Source organism: Anarrhichthys ocellatus, unplaced genomic scaffold (assembly GCF_004355925.1).
Source record: "Anarrhichthys ocellatus isolate YVR2014 unplaced genomic scaffold, GSC_Weel_1.0 scaffold264, whole genome shotgun sequence".
NCBI classification, from domain to species: domain Eukaryota; kingdom Metazoa; phylum Chordata; class Actinopteri; order Perciformes; family Anarhichadidae; genus Anarrhichthys; species Anarrhichthys ocellatus.
Window position 1 is genome coordinate 50,308 of NW_022280291.1, and position 18,167 is coordinate 68,474.

The 18,167-nt window shown below is 42.8% G+C and overlaps 1 protein-coding gene across 1 annotated transcript in view; it reads left to right on the plus strand.

The window, feature by feature from the left end:
* The window catches only part of mkrn1 (makorin, ring finger protein, 1), a 44,903-nt gene extending 26,763 nt beyond the window's left edge, over window positions 1-18,140 (plus strand). The window contains exons 3-8 of the mRNA XM_031879448.1: window positions 4,278-4,459; window positions 5,792-6,006; window positions 9,939-10,153; window positions 12,280-12,390; window positions 12,801-12,945; window positions 14,822-18,140. Coding sequence (XP_031735308.1) covers window positions 4,278-4,459; window positions 5,792-6,006; window positions 9,939-10,153; window positions 12,280-12,390; window positions 12,801-12,945; window positions 14,822-15,034 — 1,081 coding nt within the window. The 3' untranslated portion in view covers window positions 15,035-18,140. The remainder of the gene's footprint in view (window positions 1-4,277; window positions 4,460-5,791; window positions 6,007-9,938; window positions 10,154-12,279; window positions 12,391-12,800; window positions 12,946-14,821) is intronic.
* Window positions 18,141-18,167: the final 27 nt, after the last annotated feature.

Consider the following 18,167-nt stretch of genomic DNA (forward strand, 5'->3'; position numbering starts at 1 on the left):
CCCCCCTTTTTCAATCGTCTGTTGATTTTAGATAGCGTGCTCATAAATGTATAGTTGTTGTTAGTGTAGATATTAGTTGACTAGATCATTAGTATTAGAACGAAATAAACTCTGTTATATTTTAAAGAGCAGCTGTCTGTGATTACTTTGTGCATGTGTATTGTGATAATGGCTGTATATGTATATTGGTCCCTGTTCTCAGGGTGGTGCCCGTTATTATTAATAATCAATAATTGTTGCATAATTGTATTGATGTCAAGAATTTAGTTTCTTAGATGCTGATAACCCAAACATGCTCCTTTACGTTCCCAACATATTGCTGATAACCCATGTCAGGCTATGTTATTCCCAACACCATCCTCTAGGTCTGTAACGTCAGTTTGCCTGTACAAACACAGGTGCAGTGGCTGATCAGTGGTATCTGGTTGACTATGTTTAACTCTGACATATCAAACATGTTTAAAATGAATCTAGACGGCCCCGATTGGTCTGCGAACAGTTACCATCCCTCACATTACTGGATGATCTGTGGACAGACCAAAGTCCCAGACCAGATTTACTTCCCGACATTCAAAGGAGAAATCCAGCCCTATGTTCTACCCAGATTACCTGGTAATGTAGGCTATTCTTTTTATTTTTTTTATTTTTATTTTTTAAATTTTTTTTTTTTAAACTTAATTTAGACTGTGTTCTGTTGATTTACACTTAAAATATTCAGCCCTTTTTGCATTATTCACTTTTGTTTCACAATTTATATCGCTCCTTGGCTATAGACTTAATCCTTTTTTTCATGGAGAGAATGTGTGAAGCCAGGCTTATTGCACCTCATTTGCAACAATAAAAATGGAGTTGATACTGCACATCGCATTTTTGAGCCAATCCTTTGAAATACTTTAATAGCGGCAGCCCTAGTGCCATGGTTAATTGTAACAAGTAGTAGAAATGCTGTCTTGAGATAGAGATACAGTGTCAGCCAGAGACATAGCATTAAATATGGGCAACAGCCTTGATTAATGGGAAACTACTTTTGGTAATGAGTCACTTTGGACTTGAAGGAGTTATTTGCTTCTGAAAAACTTTTTGACTTCTTTATCCATCCATTTTCCTCCGCTTATCCGGGGTCGGGTCGCGGTGGCAACAGGCCAAGCAGGCTGACCCAGACTTCCCTCTCACCGGCAACATGTTCCAGCTCATTCTGGGGGATCCCGAGGCGTTCCCAGGCCAGCTGGGAGATGTAATCCCTCCAGCGTGTTCTGGGTCTTCCCCGGGGTCTCTTCCCAGTTGGATGTGCCTGGAAAACCTCCAGTGGGAGGCGTCCAGGAGGCATCCTAATTAGATGCCCGAACCACCTCAGCTGACTCCTTTCGACGCGAAGGAGTAGCGGCTCGACTCCAAGCTCCCTCCTGATGACCGAACTCCTTACCCTATCTCTAAGGCTGAGCCCGGCCACCCTACGGAGGAAGCTCATTTCGGCCGCTTGTAACCGCGACCTTGTCCTTTTTGACCCAGAGTTCGTGACCATAGGTGAGGGTAGGAATGTAGACAGAGTGGTAAATTGAGAGCTTTGCCTTCCGGCTCAGCTCCCTCTTCACCAAGACGGTCCGGGGTAGCGCCTGCTTTACTGCTGCAGCCGCACCGATCGGTCTGTCGATCTCCCGCTCCATCTTACCCTCACTCGTGAACAAGACCCCAAGATACTTGAACTCCTTCGCTTGAGGTAGGCACTCCGTCCCCACCTGGAGGGAGCAATCCACCGGTTTCCGGCAGAGCACCATGGCCTCAGATTTGGAGGTGCTAACTCTCATCCCCGCCGCTTCACACTCTGCTGCAAACCGCCCCAGTGAATGCTGGAGGTCATGATCCGAGGAGGCTAACAGGACCACATCATCTGCAAACAGCAGAGAGGCGATCCCGAGACCCCCGAACCTGACGTTCTCCACCCCCCGGCTGCGCCTAGATATCCTGTCCGTGAAAGTCACGAACAGGACCGGAGACAAAAGGCAGCCCTGGCGGAGGCCAACACCCACCGGGAACGTGTCTGACTTATTGCCGAGAATGCGGACACAGCTCCTACTACAGACGTACAGAGACCGGATCGCCCGTTGTAATGGGTCTGGCACCCCATACTCCCGCAGCACCCCCCACAAGAACCCCCGAGGGACCCGGTCGAAAGCCTTCTCCAAGTCCACAAAGCATATGTAGACTGGTTGGGCAAACTCCCAGAACCCCTCCAGTAGTCTTGCGAGGGTAAAGAGCTGGTCCACTGTTCCACGGCCGGGACGGAATCCGCATTGCTCCTCTTGTATCTGAGGTTCGACAAACGGTCGGAGCCTCCTTTCTAGCTGAGAACAGCCTGGGGTAAGCCCTGCTTTCCCTTCCTGAGCCGTCGGATGGATTGCCAGAACCTCCTTGAGGCCAACCGAAAGACCTTCTCCATGGCCTCCCCAAACTCCTCCCATGCCCGAGTTTTAGCATTCGCGACCACCGCAGCTGCAGCCCTTCTGGCCTGCCGGTACCTGTCAGCTGCTTCGGGAGACCCCTGGGCCAACCAGGCCTTGAAGGTCTTCTTCTTCAGCTTGACGGCTTCCCTCACCTCCGGTGTCCACCACCGGGTTCTCGGGTTGCTGCCACGACAGCCACCGATGACCTTCCGGCCACAGCTCCTAGCGGCCGCGTCCACAATAGAGGCTTTGAACATGGTCCATTCGGATTCCATGTCCCCAACCTCCCTCGGGATGTGAGAGAAGTTCTTCCGGAGGTGGGAGTTAAAGACCTCCCGGACAGGGTCCTCCGCCAGACGTTCCCAGTTCACCCTCACTACACGTTTGGGCTTGCCGGGTCTTTCCAACCGGTTCCCCTGCCATCTGATCCAACTCACCACCAGGTGGTGATCAGTTGACAGCTCTGTGCCTCTCTTCACCCGAGTGTCCAAGACATACGGCTGCAAATCAAATGATACGATTACAAAGTCGATCATTGATCTCCGGCCTAAGGTGTTCTGGTACCAGGTACACTTATGAGCCACCTTATGTTCGAACATGGTGTTCGTTATGGCCAAACCGTGGCAAGCACAGAAGTCCAATAACGAGACACCATTCGGGTTCAGATCGGGCAAGCCGTTCCTCCCAATCACCCCCCCGCCAGGTTTCTCCATCATTGCCCACGTGAGCATTGAAGTCCCCCAGGAGAACTATGGAGTCGGTAGGTGGCGCCCTTTCCAGGACCCCTCCCACCGACTCCAAGAAGGCCGGATACTCTGAACTGCTGTTTGGTGCATAAGCACAAACCACAGTCAGAGCCTTGCTCCCCGCAACCCGTAAGCGCATGGAGGCGACCCTCTCGTTCTCCGGGGAGAACTCCAACACAGCGGCGCTCAGCCGGGGGTCGTGAGTATCCCCACTCCCGCCCGGCGCCTCTCACCCTGGGCAACTCCGGAAAAGGACAAAGTCCAACCTCTCTCCAGGAGCTTGGTTCCAGAGCCAGCGCTGTGTGTGGAGGTGAGTCCAACTATATCTAGCTGGTATCGCTCCACCTCCTGCACCAGCTCTGGCCCTTTCCCCGCTAGCGAGGTGACGTTCCACGTCCCTAGAGCTAGTCTATGCTGCCGGTGATCGGCTTGCCCAGGCCTCCCGCCTGACCCGCCTCCCGGTCTGCATTGCACCCAACCCCGACGCTTGTCCCTGCAGGTGGTGGGTCCACAGGGTGGCTGCTCCATGCTGTTTATTCGGGCTGAGCCCGACCAGGCCCCATGGGCGAAGGCCCGGCCACCAGACGCTCTCCGAAGAGCTCCCCTCCTGGGTCTGGCTCCGGGAGGGTGCCCCGGTTTCCCTGGTCCGGGCGAGGTGGCTAAAGTCCGTGGGCTGCTTATCATTAGGGTCGTTTGAACCGCTCTTAGTCTGGGCTCTCCCCCGAGACCTGTTTGCCTTTGGAGACCCTACCAGGGGCTAATGCCCCGGACAACATAGCTCCCAGGATCACTGAGCCACTCAAACTCCTCCACCACGTTAAGGTGGCGATTCGCAGAGGAGGACTTCTTTATACTCTTATGAACTTTTTATTGATGGTAGATGTTTGTTTTGTGCCCCCTTGCTGCTCAGTAGGGTCAGTAATGTTACATTCCTGGATTGCGTTATCAACTTGGGTTTTCACTGTTTGTATTTCAGCTCGTCCCTTATAGCTGAATATTTTCCCGTTCATCGCTCTGGTTCTATCTTCCCTGCATTAATGCTGTTGTTGCATGTGAACTGTAACAATCCTGGTCCCGTGTACCTCCTCAGGTTTGATCACTGTAAACCAGCGAAGAACGAGGAGTTGCCAACCCCACAGACGCTGCCTCTGCCCTCTGTCTCGCTGGCCAGCTCGTCAGACCCAGAACCCAGTGGGTCAACACCCGGTTCAGGGGCACAAGACTGGGTCAACGCTACTGAGTTTGTTCCAGGACAGCCGTACTGTGGACGGGGTGAGTTATTAGCATTGTCATGTGTCATATTGATGCTCGCACCCAAACATTTGATGGGAAGGTCTTTCATACCTCTGTCGTAATAAATGTGATAAATCAACACTGGCTCATTGTGACATTGCGACACAACCGCCACACAATAATAGTTGAAAGCCTTCAGTTTCATTTTGAACTTTCTGGGGTCTTCGTGGACATGTAGCCTAGAGCTGTGATGGAAATTAATCAATCTCCTTATGGAGTCTCCTTTATAACAGTATTTGTCCATCAAATTTCTGATACTCTTCAACTTGGTGAAGACAGTTGATCCTTTTGGAGTTAACGTACTTTTTTTTGTTGCAATTCAAACAACCTCTGGCGCTTTTCTCCATTTGGCTTAGTTAATTTAGGCTTGTCTGAACTCTTTCATTCAGACTCTGATGTGGGCCAAAAGAGTGAAACATGACAACCTGAAAAGGATATTATTTGCCTTCCTGGTGATGTTTTTGCTTCTTTTGGTTTGTTTGGTCTGTAGCAGTCAACTGAGCAACAGCTGTGAATGACACAGTTGAACCCGTTAACTGTGTGTTAACGGGTTCATCCACTGTCATGAGGTCTGAAAATGCCGAGCATATGATTTTGTTGAAAGGTAACTTAGACCTAGACCCTATTTACACGTTTTTGTGTCTGACTGCATACTGTACCAATTTTAGAAATTGCTGTCTCTATTAGTCAGACGGCAGCCGCTAAACATGCTGGAAATAATGTGATCATATTGGGACAATTTGACACCGTCATTTACATTCACTAAAAGTGCAACAGGCAGAGGAGGGGGAAGCTCAGGAGACTGCTGGTGTTCCTGTGGGTGCTGTGACCCTATGACCACCGAGGTTTGCTGCTCCATATTCAGATTTCACAACGAGACTTCTCCTTGAGCGAGACGTTTACCAATAACAGCAGGGATCAAGCGAAATGTAAGTTATATTTCTCCATAGGGTTCTTCACATAATGCTGTCAGACACGTATAACAATCGGAGCCTGTCAATGGCAAAAACAAGGCATTATAGTGGACATAGCGTTACATTAGTGCTGCGTAATTGCTCTCGCAGCTCGTTTCACTGCTGCCGCTTACAGCATTCTCCCTCTATACTGGACCAATTTTTTAAAAAAATGATTGTCCCCATTATACAGTCGGGTACAAAAACATGGGAAAATAGGGCTGAAAAGTTACCCTTTAAGTTCAAGTTTAAAGGTTGCTTAAGTTGAGGGCTCATTTACAAAAGAAGGCATTAGTAGCAGCATGATTAGTTTTAGTTTTGTGACACGAAATAAATGTAAACATATTTCCATGTACAGCTGAGCCGGAGAGGTCTGTCCCTCTCATCGAGGAGTTTGACAGTGAGGCATCGCAGGACAACAAAGAGCTGAGGAAGCAGCTCTGTCCGTATGCAGCCGTTGGAGAGTGCCGCTACGGAATCAACTGTGCCTATCTCCACGGCGACGTGTGTGACATGTGCGGCCTCCAGGTGCTCCACCCCACTGACAACGCCCAGCGCTCCGCGCACACTAAGGTAGGGGTTACAGAAATAACCATACCCGGGTGTGCATTTACGATCTCATATTTCCTGTAATATTTTGGATTTACTAGAGGTGGATAATAAAGCAAATTTGTTACAGCTGATATGCTGGCGACTTGTCGCTTTCACTGGTTTAAATGTCGTTTGTCATTTTAACCAGTGGAAGCAACGGTCAGTACTGGCTTAAAATGAGAAGCTGTTACCTAAATGTTTTGTTTCGGGCCTCTTTGCTAGATTTGATGATGAACTCAATAGCGTCAGAGTTTAGCGGCTGTGTATTTGGCTGAGTCACTTGCTGCCTGCAACACCAGTAGGCAGAGGTGGACAAAGCTCAGTAGAATATAGTAAAGGGATCAGCATTTGAGCCGGTTTCATTCCTCAAGGCTAATCTCCACTGAAAGCGTTTTTGATGTCTCATGGAACAGATTCGCTTTCATTTTGGCGTGTCTGACGGAGACTCCCTCGGGGGGGGGGGGGGGCATAGACAGCTGCTTTAAATCACACAAATATCCCACTATATGAGTGTTTTTAAACCGAATAACGTCTCTATATTGATTGATCAAGACTCCCCCTACTCTATCACTAGGGTGATCGGGGGAAATAAAATGCATAAAAACAAACGTGGTTGATTTCTTCCCTTGGAGCCAACATGAAAGCTATTGTGGTTCAGGATATGTCTGATGTCAGCCATACTATTGTGGGTAGGTTAGCGAGCCGATGTCGACTCTGCTCCCCAGGAGCTGCTGCTGACAGACGGAAGATGGAGTCATTGTGGATCAGATAACAAAGGGATTAAACGCTGCTCACGTCTCAGTTTCAGTGGAGGTTCCCAGTTAGGATCGCCTCAGGTCATCTCTAGCCGCCACACATTATTTCACTTTGGTAACTTAATAAGTACATTTATAAAAATAAATTAATAAATACGTTTTCATTAGGAGGAGTGTTAAGATTAGTTTCATTTTTAACCAATCACATAAGCGCGCCCCCACGAGGGTATACTCTTATGTACGGGGAGGAAAAGTGAAAGGAGGAAGCATCTTTAGCTTTGGTCCAACATTTGTCTTGGGCTCAGTGTTGAAACAAACAAACGTGGGCAGAAAGATCATGTGCGCGCTCATGATCATGGTAAAGATCCCCAAAAGAATACAAACAAAGGGATACAGCAACTGTACTGACGGTGACATCCATGCTGTTGGAGTACAGGTGGCACCTGTCTGTTACTATTTCACATTAGCTAACCTACTTACTTAAAGTTGTCATAAAGAGTAAATGCCTTGGCTTGCAGTGTCAATGTTACAATTAACTATTTTGTCAGAGAAGACATGACCAGCCTGTATTTGTTTGATATATTAGTAACAGCTGACTAACACTAGCTACCGTTTGTTTGCCAGGTGATATTCGTGACTATATGCCAGAATAATTTAGCTGACAAATTCAAATATTACCTGGCAAACAAACCTTTAGCTAAGCTAAAGTTAACTAACGGTCGCTTACGCTGTGTACAAACGATGACAGTAAAGCGTTGGCGAACTTCGCTCAGCTCACCATTTTGTCAGAGCAGACATGATCAGCCTGTAGAGCAGGGGGGGCAATTATTTTTCCCAAGGGGCCACATGAGAAACGGGGACTGTTGTAGAGGGCCAGACCAATAGACTGAACTCAATCCTGCTCTGCATTATTTCACCTCTTTATGAAAAGCAGTATATTGTATGGTTTTGATAAGCTGTGAGTGGTAAGAGTAAATATTATGATCAGTGGTGGAATGTAACTAAGTATATTTACTTAAGTACTGTACTTGAGTAAAGTACCTTGAATTTTTACTTAAGTATTTCCATTTTATTCAACTTTGTACTTCCACTACATCTCAGAGGGAAATATTCTACTTTTACTCCAGTACATTTGTCTGGCAGCTTTAGTTACTTTGCACATTATAATTTTTCAAACCTTTCCTAACTACCCAAACTGAACAGAGTATAAAGAAGTTAAAATGAGCTCCACCGTAAACATCTGCAGGAATAATGATCCCAAAAATATACATAAGTAATATCCATATATAATAGTAGAACACTGACGGATTATGTTTCTGCTAAATGAGAATCGTATTTCTAATTGTAATCCTTAAACACTGTGATCTATTATCCACAAACTAAGCACACGGCTTTACTTCAGTAAATAAATACTTAGAAGTCCATGTTTTGTTAAAAACTCTACACTCCGTGTCAGTCTTTGTTTTGTTTAACATGGGCTGACATTTTTGAGGGCTAACAGCTTACTCAGATCTTCCATCAACACACACCAACACATTACTAATGTACATAAATTGTGAAAAAAAAAAAGAGCAACAGTCTCCTTCAAAATAAAAGCAATGCAGCTGTATTTCGTGCATGATGTACACTTGTTTACGTTTTATTCCTAATTTCCCATTGACGTCCCACAGGCCGGTTGGCGACAGCCAAAGGTTGGCCCGCGGGCCGTCAATGCCCAGGTCTAGTGTATAAATTTGATTTATTAGTTAAATGCCAGCTGAGCGAAGCATGTCAACACTTTCACAGGCTGTGCCACTGCTGTGCCTGCCACTATCAGTAATTGCATCGGCTGTCTCTCCATCATTAGCGACCGTTGGCTAACATTAGCATAGCTGTTTGCCAGATGATGGTCTTTTCTCCAACATGCTGCTGTATCACTTCGTTTGGATTCTTTCACAAGTGTTAAAACGACAAAACATGGACAGATAAGATCTAATCTGTTCATGTTTTGTCGTTTCAACACTTGTGATGTTTGGGCTATTTTGCAGTCGCTAGCTATCTGGGCTGTTTCGAGGAGATTCCTTCCCACCCTGTTCCCAGGTTCCCACCCTGTGCATGATACCCCTTATATACAAGTGTGATTGGTTAAAAATAATTCCCCGTTGAAAAAAATGCTTTTGTGAAAAGAGTGACGTCAGGGGAGTCTAAAAACAACACACAAATGCATTGGATTTCACACATGATAAGCAGTTTGTAAATGCAGGTTCACCAGTTTGTATATAAATGTAAGATCATCTAAATGTTTTATATAAGTATGAAATTTCAAATCAGTTTCTACATATATTTGCAGATTTCTATTACATTTATTTAAAACAAGAACTATTTCTGTATCATGTTTTTTTTTACGTGTGGATTTATACGTATTTATACATGATATATATTTGTGTGGATTGAAAACCTATTTTTAAGGAGTCATTCTGACACACCGCCCTTGTCCCACACAACTTTCTCTCTGATGTTGTAGCGTAGGCCTTTAAGCTCCGTCGTTTTATTTGCATCCTCCCTAGTATGACTGACTTGCACACCAATCTGATTACTGTGCTAACCTCAGCACATGTTGCTATAGAAGTGTGTTCAAGTGGAACTCACGCTTGTGAACTTTGGTTCTACATCACATGCATTAATCTATAAACCCCCATGTTTGAATGATTCATTTTCAAAAAGTGTCAGCCCCATCAGGTGAGACAATGAAATATGATCAAGGAAGTCCAGTTTGAGTAATACATCCCTCAGTTTGAAGGGTTTATAAAACACAGCAATTTATAATAGCTTAACGTCTGGAGATTTCCCATTACAAATTCATGTACTGGGAATGAGAGCTTGCACGTATTTGATTAGCCATTGCACTCCGTTAATGGAGGACATTGCGTTGAATTGGAGCAAAACTTGAGCCAGGACCACAGCTGCTCCAGTACAGTGGTCTCATTTTAAATCAATGAGTGGCTGCTACTCTTGTCGACCACAGCTCAGGAATTTCACATTAGACACTAGTGAATACCTTGGTAATCTCTCAGCTGGTAGATACTGCAGTTATTCTGCTACATTAGGTAAGGACCACAGTTTAATGGATCCCTGGAGAAAAAGGTTGTGGTGTGTTGGTTTAACTCTTCCCTCTCCTAGGCATGCATCGAGGCCCATGAGAAGGACATGGAGATTTCATTTGCCATCCAACGCAGCAAAGACATGATGTGTGGTGTGTGTATGGAAGTGGTGTTTGAGAAGGCCAACCCAAGCGAGCGCCGTTTTGGCATCCTCTCCAACTGCAGCCACTGCTACTGTCTAAAGTGTATTCGCAAGTGGAGGAGTGCCAAGCAGTTTGAGAGCAAAATCATCAAGTGAGTCACTAACACATGGCAAGATAGGGTTTTGGAAGTGGCTGTTGGTTCCATCCTTGTATATGTTAAATGACTTAAATCTGTATCTCTGGTAGATTTTCTCAGGAGATTGTCAAATGTTTTAATCTTTATGAGATTATAACATCAAAACGAATGACTAAATACCCTGTGGTCACATATATCAGACAACTTTTTTTAATCTACAGCTTGTTGACAGAAAGGGAACATCCACACAACTGAGAAGCTTAATAATGCTGCGTTCACACCAAACGCGACGCACAAATTCGCTTTTACTCGTGGGATCATTTGTGTTTATTTGCCTCATTCGCACTAGACGCGCCGGAGGAGTGGCTTATCTCCATGGAAACCATTATCACCCAAGCCATTTTTTTCCGGCATCAACCATGGAAGAAATGACCACTATTGCTGCTTTGTACATGTTGTGGAAGTTCCAGATATCTTGGGAAACTAAAAGCTGTCTTGTCTGGGTTCATAACATCATCCTGAGGTGCTCCGTGGATTTCATCGAAGAGTATTACTGTATCTAGCAAACCACACGTCGGCTGGTTTACTACAACTGTATCAACCCAAAATAGACAATTTTGCTATGATTTAACAATAAACGGACAAAAAGGGATGCCAAAATAACAACATAATAATGCCAATTTGAAAAAAGTCTGAATTCATGTTTTGTTTGTTCTCTCCGAAAGACGACAAGCAAATCATTTTAAAATACTTGTTTTCTCAATGGAGCTCGGATCGATGTAGCTAGGCTTTGCTAACATTGTAGCAGCTCCATTCCATCAACACTCAATATAATGACATCTAGGCGTAAATACGGCAGCGTCGCTATTGTTTGTACCACATGGTTTACACACATACATTTATACACATGGTTTCGTCTGGTCTCTACTAATATCAGGCATCGTAGAGCTCTGGGTGAACACCTACGGCTACAATAATTTTTTCCTCCACAGTTTCTGATTCAACAACAGCAGCACCTCAGTGATGACTGGAGGAGAATCTCAACTGTAGGCTTTAGCGACACAGTGTAACAAGGATTTCTCACCAGTTGAATAATTACGACATATGTAAATAGCGCAATTTTGCATTTACTCGCCTCCATTCGCGTCTTTGCATTGACTTTGTATGTAATCTAGTCATGAGAAAAATTTGCATCGCGTTTGGTGTGAACACAGCATAAGACAAAAAATATAGAAAACAAAACTCAACTCTTCAGTATTGCCATTGATTAAACTATTGTCAATAATTTCATTACTGTTATCTAACAGTTAGCTGTATTGAGCTGATGATATTTCAGTTATAGAATTTGGCAATGGACAGGCCTTATAATGAAAACCAGTAAGGACTTTTCATTTATTTTATATTTTATTCCTATTTATAAAGCCAATTCCCTAAACGTCTGTGCAGGAACTTACTGAGATGACCTTAGTTAAAGCTCATTTCTTTCATTTTTAGTGGAGAACCGATGTGAAATGAAGACAAATGCAATACTTCCAGGCATCCCATCTTGACAGAAATAATGTTAAAGACAGCGCTGCATGCGAGATAAGCCAATCTGGAATGTGAGATATGATTAGCAGTTTGAACAAGTAATGACACCAGAGTATCTGAAAGAAGGGTATGGATTGTTTACTTGAATACACAATCCTTTTTAAAAATGTAAAATTTACCTCTCACTGAGATACATTTAAGGCTCAAATACGGATCGGTAAGATTTTTATTTTGTGAATGCATGACCAGAAATAATTTCCAAGCCTGTCGTTGTATATAAGCATTTGTGAACCAATGAAAAAATTCACTGTGGGAATGTTTGTAGCTCTAGTGTACACAATTTCAAATGCCACGTCCTTCTCCAAGCTCAAAAAGAAAAGGGTCTGACAAAAGAGGTGGCCAGGAGCTCTGAGTCCAAATGAATCCCTTACATTGTTATTAATGATAATAACATACAATAAGGTTGACAGGTTGTGTTCTTAATTAAATGTTCTGGTCATGATGCCACACAGGCCACAGTGACCACACAACTAATCTTCAACAGTACTTGTAACCGACTACAATGTACAAGGACTGTTTCCACCACTTGTTTTTTTTTTTTTTCTTCGCAGGTCTTGCCCAGAGTGTCGGATCACATCCAACTTTGTCATCCCAAGCGAGTACTGGGTGGAGGATAAGGAGGACAAGCAGAAACTCATCCAGAAATACAAGGATGGCATGGGGTACACAGATCATTTCCTATGCTGAGGAAAAACTTGCTTAAAAGCTGCATCTCTGCTGGACTTATTTCTGCCTTATTTCTACCAGCTGGTCAAAGACACAGGGACACAATCTGTTTTTCTGCTTCTTTAGTTTTCACTAATGGTTAAGCTGAGTTTTTGTTTCTTTTTTTTAAAGGCATTTAATCTTTTCAGTCCGGCTTATTTTCAATCTTGGATGGTGATTCTGCGGGAGTGGGCGGATGATCCAGTGTGTAAAAGAAAATTCTGTGTTCATTTAAAAAGCTCCACTGAGAAAACATCTATCTTCCAAAGATCGATAGTGTTGTTTGATGCCTCTGGTGTGCTTTTGTGCTCTGAATCACTGAGACACTTTGAACTTGCTGTACTTTTGCTCCTTTTGTCTTCTCCAGGAGTAAACTGTGTCGATACTTTGACGAGGGTCGTGGAACGTGTCCTTTTGGCTCAAATTGCTTCTATAAGCACGTCTTTCCTGATGGACGGCTGGAGGAAGCGCAACCCCAGCGAAGACAGACCGGATCCAACAGCAGGAATCGGGTAAGAGATCACACTACCTCCTCAAATCCTGTCATTGGCAAGTACTCATAAAAATACTGAAGTGCTACCAAGATTGTCACTGTTTGTCAAAAGCAACTGACAGCAACACCGTCTCACCTATAGTGCCCTCTGCTGGATGTGGAAAATAGAAAGTGTAAGAATATGTGACCTGCAATATTTAAACTTACTTAAAAGGTTCAATGTGGCTTTTGTAGAGTAAATACTTTTGACTCGGGAACACCTATTAATACAGTGTTATCCAGTTCAACAAAATGAACTGAGAAATGGTGAACTTCATTTGCATCATTTGTCTTGTGATGCATGATGGAAGTTTCTCAAATAAAAAATGTATTTTTATTTATTTATTTACCTCTCATGACCTACATAAGTAAACAAGACCTTCAACAAGTAGATTTGCTAATTCTATATAGTTATTCTTAATGCTTGTCATCGGTGCCACAGGGTCCGATTCTAGCAAAATCCGACAAAAATCATTCAGGTTCACCAGAAACTCCCTCAGCTCCAATTGGAGCCGGGCCGACGACAGCGACCAGCCCACCTCGGACAGACCCAGATCCAACTTGTTGCCGCCTTAGACCAGCTAGAGCTCCAGTGCGAGGTGGAGAGCTCTGCACCCGGCAGCAGAGGCTACTCCGACCAGGAGCCTCGCCTCACTGTTCCGCCGGCCCCCACTGGGAGCCGTCTCTGCGGCTGGAGAACCACGCCATACTGCTGGCGTGAAGGGAAGGGGGGCAGCAGAGAACCAGAACTAGTTTTCTGGTGCTTGGAAACAATACTTATCATCACAACATTACATTTCCTCGTAGTAACTTTGAATATATCCCCTCATCAATGAAATCAGTTTAAATGCTATCATGTCCATTGTACTTTTTTTTTCTTCATTTTTATCATTGAATTTCCGAGGCCAAAATAGTTTTGACAATTGCCCATCCCAAGTGTGGCAGAGTGATTTGGATATAAAATCCATTAGTGACAGAAAGTTAACTATGTCAAAATGATGAAATACTGAATAAAAATATTGATTTACGTGGTCAATATTTTGTGATATTTAAATCTAGATTATGAGATTATCAAAATTATGAGCTAGTAAATAAAAATGTTGAGTTGGTGAATTAAATCAAACAAAAAAACTTTTTTCAGTGTCTTAATGGAAAACAATGAGAAAGTAAAGCATTATTTTGATTATTAGAAGAATTTGATTTATATTACGATTTTGACTTATTAAAAGGGCAAAGTTAGGATTGGGGGGGGGATCTATTTGCTGAAATGGAATATAGTACTCATAGCTATGTTTTCATTAGTGTATAAGCGTTTGAAACTAAGAAAGATATTTTCGTTTGCTTAGAGATGAGACCTTCATATCTACATAGGGAGCGAGTCCTCTTAACGGAGTCTGCTGTGTTGCACCGCCATGTTTCTACAGTAGCCTAGAATGGACAAACCATTAGAGGGAGCTTTTTCACGTATTTACGCTACCTGAAGGCCACTGTACTACTCTGACAAATTTGGTAAATATCAGCCACAGCATGCAAAACCATGGTAAGGCTAACATAACCATGTTTTTGCTTTCTGCGGCTCACATTACTACAGTCTTGGAAGGCAGGAGTGAGCGAAGCGGTATTCAGTTGGTTTGCAATCTGCAACCTCACGTCTAGATGCCACTAAATCCTACACACTGAACCTTTTGAGTCTGAAATTGGTATTATAATTTTGAGTAGCATCATTTTTGTCATTCCTAACATTTCCTCTTACTTTTTTTTTTCTTGAAGAAATGTGCTTCTATACTTTCCAAACTATTATTGTCCTCAGAATACATTCTTCTTTGAGAATAAAACTCTTTCCCTCTTCCTCTCAGAACTCAAGACGAACGCCGCTGTGGGACATCTTCGACGAACGGGAAAGCACCGACTCCTTTGACAACGAGGACGAGGAGATGGTGACGTTTGAGCTGAGCGAGATGCTCCTCATGCTCCTCGCCGCAGGAACAGACGATGAGGTGACGGATTCAGAGGACGAATGGGACTTGTTTCACGAGGAGCTGGACGATTTCTATGAGATTTACCTATAGCAGCCCCCCCCCCCCGTGTACTAGACACTAGAATGGACTGTCTTGTGCGAGTGATGGACAGTAGCTTTTTCCCCACCCCCTGTATTGTGGCAGTGCTTTATAGCAGGCCATTAATAAATGAACTTTTAAAAGAAAAAAAAAAAAAAAAAAGTCCAACAAGTGCTCGTGCTAAACATTTTCTAGACATCTATCCTCGTGGGTCTATCTTGTGCAATTCATGTTAAAAGGAAAAAAATGACAAAAAGAACTCGATATAAGATTCAACAAATTATAACTTTCTTCAAATATTGCTAATAAACATTGTCAAGTTTATTTGTGGGTGTGGGTTTGACTTGTTAATCATCTACCCAGGTGTTAATATGTACTTCTGAGACTCTGAGGATGCACTCTTACTTACTCGGCACCATTTACTGTAATCGTGATGGGCATGTTGTAAGATTTTACATATGCTTTTTTTTTTTTTTCTTTATTAAAGCTGCTGATAGCCAATATATTGTGCTGATGTTAAATACATTCACCATGATCATGTTGTACTGAAAAGTATTTACTGTGTCCCTTTTTTCCAAGGTGAAAAAGTCTGTTATGAGGCATTTAGATTATAATGAAACACTGTCCATCAAAGCCCAGACATTGGAACTCTTGTAAGGTTTGTGGCTGTTTAAAGCAGGGTGACCCCGGGCCCTTATCCTGAATAGAATACTCAGACATTTTAGTGACATAAGATAAGTTATGGAAGAGATGTAAGAAATCTTTTCTTTTTCAGTGGAAAATTACTCAAGCACACAGATTTGAGTCCACAAAATTTGAGCTGCTCAATTCTGCCACTTGTGGCTGGAAGCTATACTACACAGAATTGTACTCTCCTTTACATATCTTCCGGCTGGACAGTGAAGCGGTCTCGTTCTTCAGTAACACATTATATATGGATCTGGGCTAGGGGAAGACCTGCTAAGTGGCCCTCACCTTCCTCCTCTCTCTTTCTCCTCACACACGGACTAGTCTACGAAATCTTCTGCCCTTACAATGAATAATGAATTTATTGTGAAATTTTATATTGGGTTTTCAAAATACTTTTGTTTTTCTGTGATCCAACTAAAGTATGGGCCAATTGGCTCCATACAGCGGTCAAATAGACAAAATAAAGAACTTCATTTAAAATTTGCTGAGCATCTAGGTACCAAGTCCTTCCTCAGAACCAGGCTATAATGAGTCAACTCTAATAACTCTTCAGCAGTGCAGAGAATCACGGAGGTGAGAGACTTTCCATTCCCCACAACACCAGTGTGAAGTGTACGGTAGATTCGCTGCTCTTTCTTTGCTGCTGAGACGCTCATCCACTGACTCCTGATAGCTGGTCTCAACCTGTTAAACTCCATTTGAATGCATATGTTTATATTGAAATGTGTGTTTTCTATGTTCCACAGCCATCCATCTTAACTTGAAATTAAAGTTTATCAACTTTAGACTGTTTAGTCTAAATACTTTTGTCTGTTGTCTTGTCTGTAAGTCACGACCTGATAGCCATCAGTGTGTAAATTATCGTAGAAAATATACACGGTTACTGTGTGTGATTATATGTTGAATGATGTAGTGAATGCAATGCGATATACATATACGAGATATGTACGTGATCAAGGATCTCTAAAAGTTGTATTTGCTCCCCTTTTTCTTTTGTGCTTATCCGATCTGTGATCTGATTTGTGATACGATCCGAACCGTGAGTTTTATAATCTGTTGCACTATTTGAGTGCCAATTTGAATACGGCGACTGCATGTGGCTCAGTGGTATCAGAAGATCGGCGGCACAACATGTAGTGTGAGCTTTGAGTGGTATACAAGTACATTTACCATGTATGTTTGTGTGTATGTTCTTCTTTTCAAATTAACACTTTTCAAAAACAGTTTATTAAACTTTGTACTACAGAGTGCACTGCACATGCCTCAAAACAGTTAATCAAGCATTCACACATTGTCAATGTAGGGTGCATTAGTATGTACACCTCTTTCTATCGGGTGTATAAATAGCAAAACTTAATTTATGGAAAATTTACTTTTTACTGGCTTCTCTGAATTGAAAACCTGTACCGTTTAAATTTCTCCAGCCATTGTGGGGACAATATTGTTATTAATTTCTTTATCTCTGTCTATGTTAGCGACATTTCACTGACTCCACTGGGAGTCTACCTCAGGCATTGTTGATTTGATTCTCTGCTGCATGTTGACTGAGCAGCCCATAATATAACAACCAGATTGCTACTAGTGCCAAATAGTTCCACAGGATGGTGTCTCCCTTTTATGATATGATCCGAATTTATCTTTCAAATCACATATTGAAAACCTTTTTTTCCAAGCTGAAACTTAAATTTGGTTATTTTTTGGTAAGAAATACCGTTTCTACCTCTACATTTGATTTTGGCAACTTTTTTTTTTTCCTTAATTGGATTACAGTGATCCGCTCTGAATGCACCTTTTCTAAAGTACAGAAGAACCTGAAATTGCCAGAGGCGATTTCAGTGGCGGAATTTAATTCCATTTTAAAAGATTTGAGAAAATAGCACTCGTGGTCAATGTGGTTGCCATTAAATCATTTAAAAAAGACAAGGTTTTGGACAAAAGCGTTTTCCAAATCAATAAAGGTCATGTAAATTAAATCTGAAAACTGAAATTTAACTCTTGAAAGATTATTTTCATAGCCTATTTATCAGTTACTTTTGCAAATATATATCAGTTACACTTTGAAATCTATACGAATCACTTCAAATCAGCATAAATTAGATCCACCGCAGAAAGAACGTCACTTTTAAAGATGGTTTGCCTGTTACTCCAGTTATTTATTTCTTCTAAAACAGTGGTGAAAAACACCTGGAACAAATGCCAGGAGTTGAGTTAACATTAAAACAACATTTTGACTGGGATGTTAACTGCATGTCAAATGAATCAGAAGGCCCCTGTTACCACTTAAAAGCAACTAACACATCTTATTCATCCTGCATGCTCACATGCACTAAAAGCATGCATGGCTATGTCAAGAAAGCAAGGAGAAGCTCTGATAACATCACATCGCACATAATAAAAACGAAATAATAAATACATGAAAATAATTCAGCTGAAGTCCAGTCCATCAGACTCCATG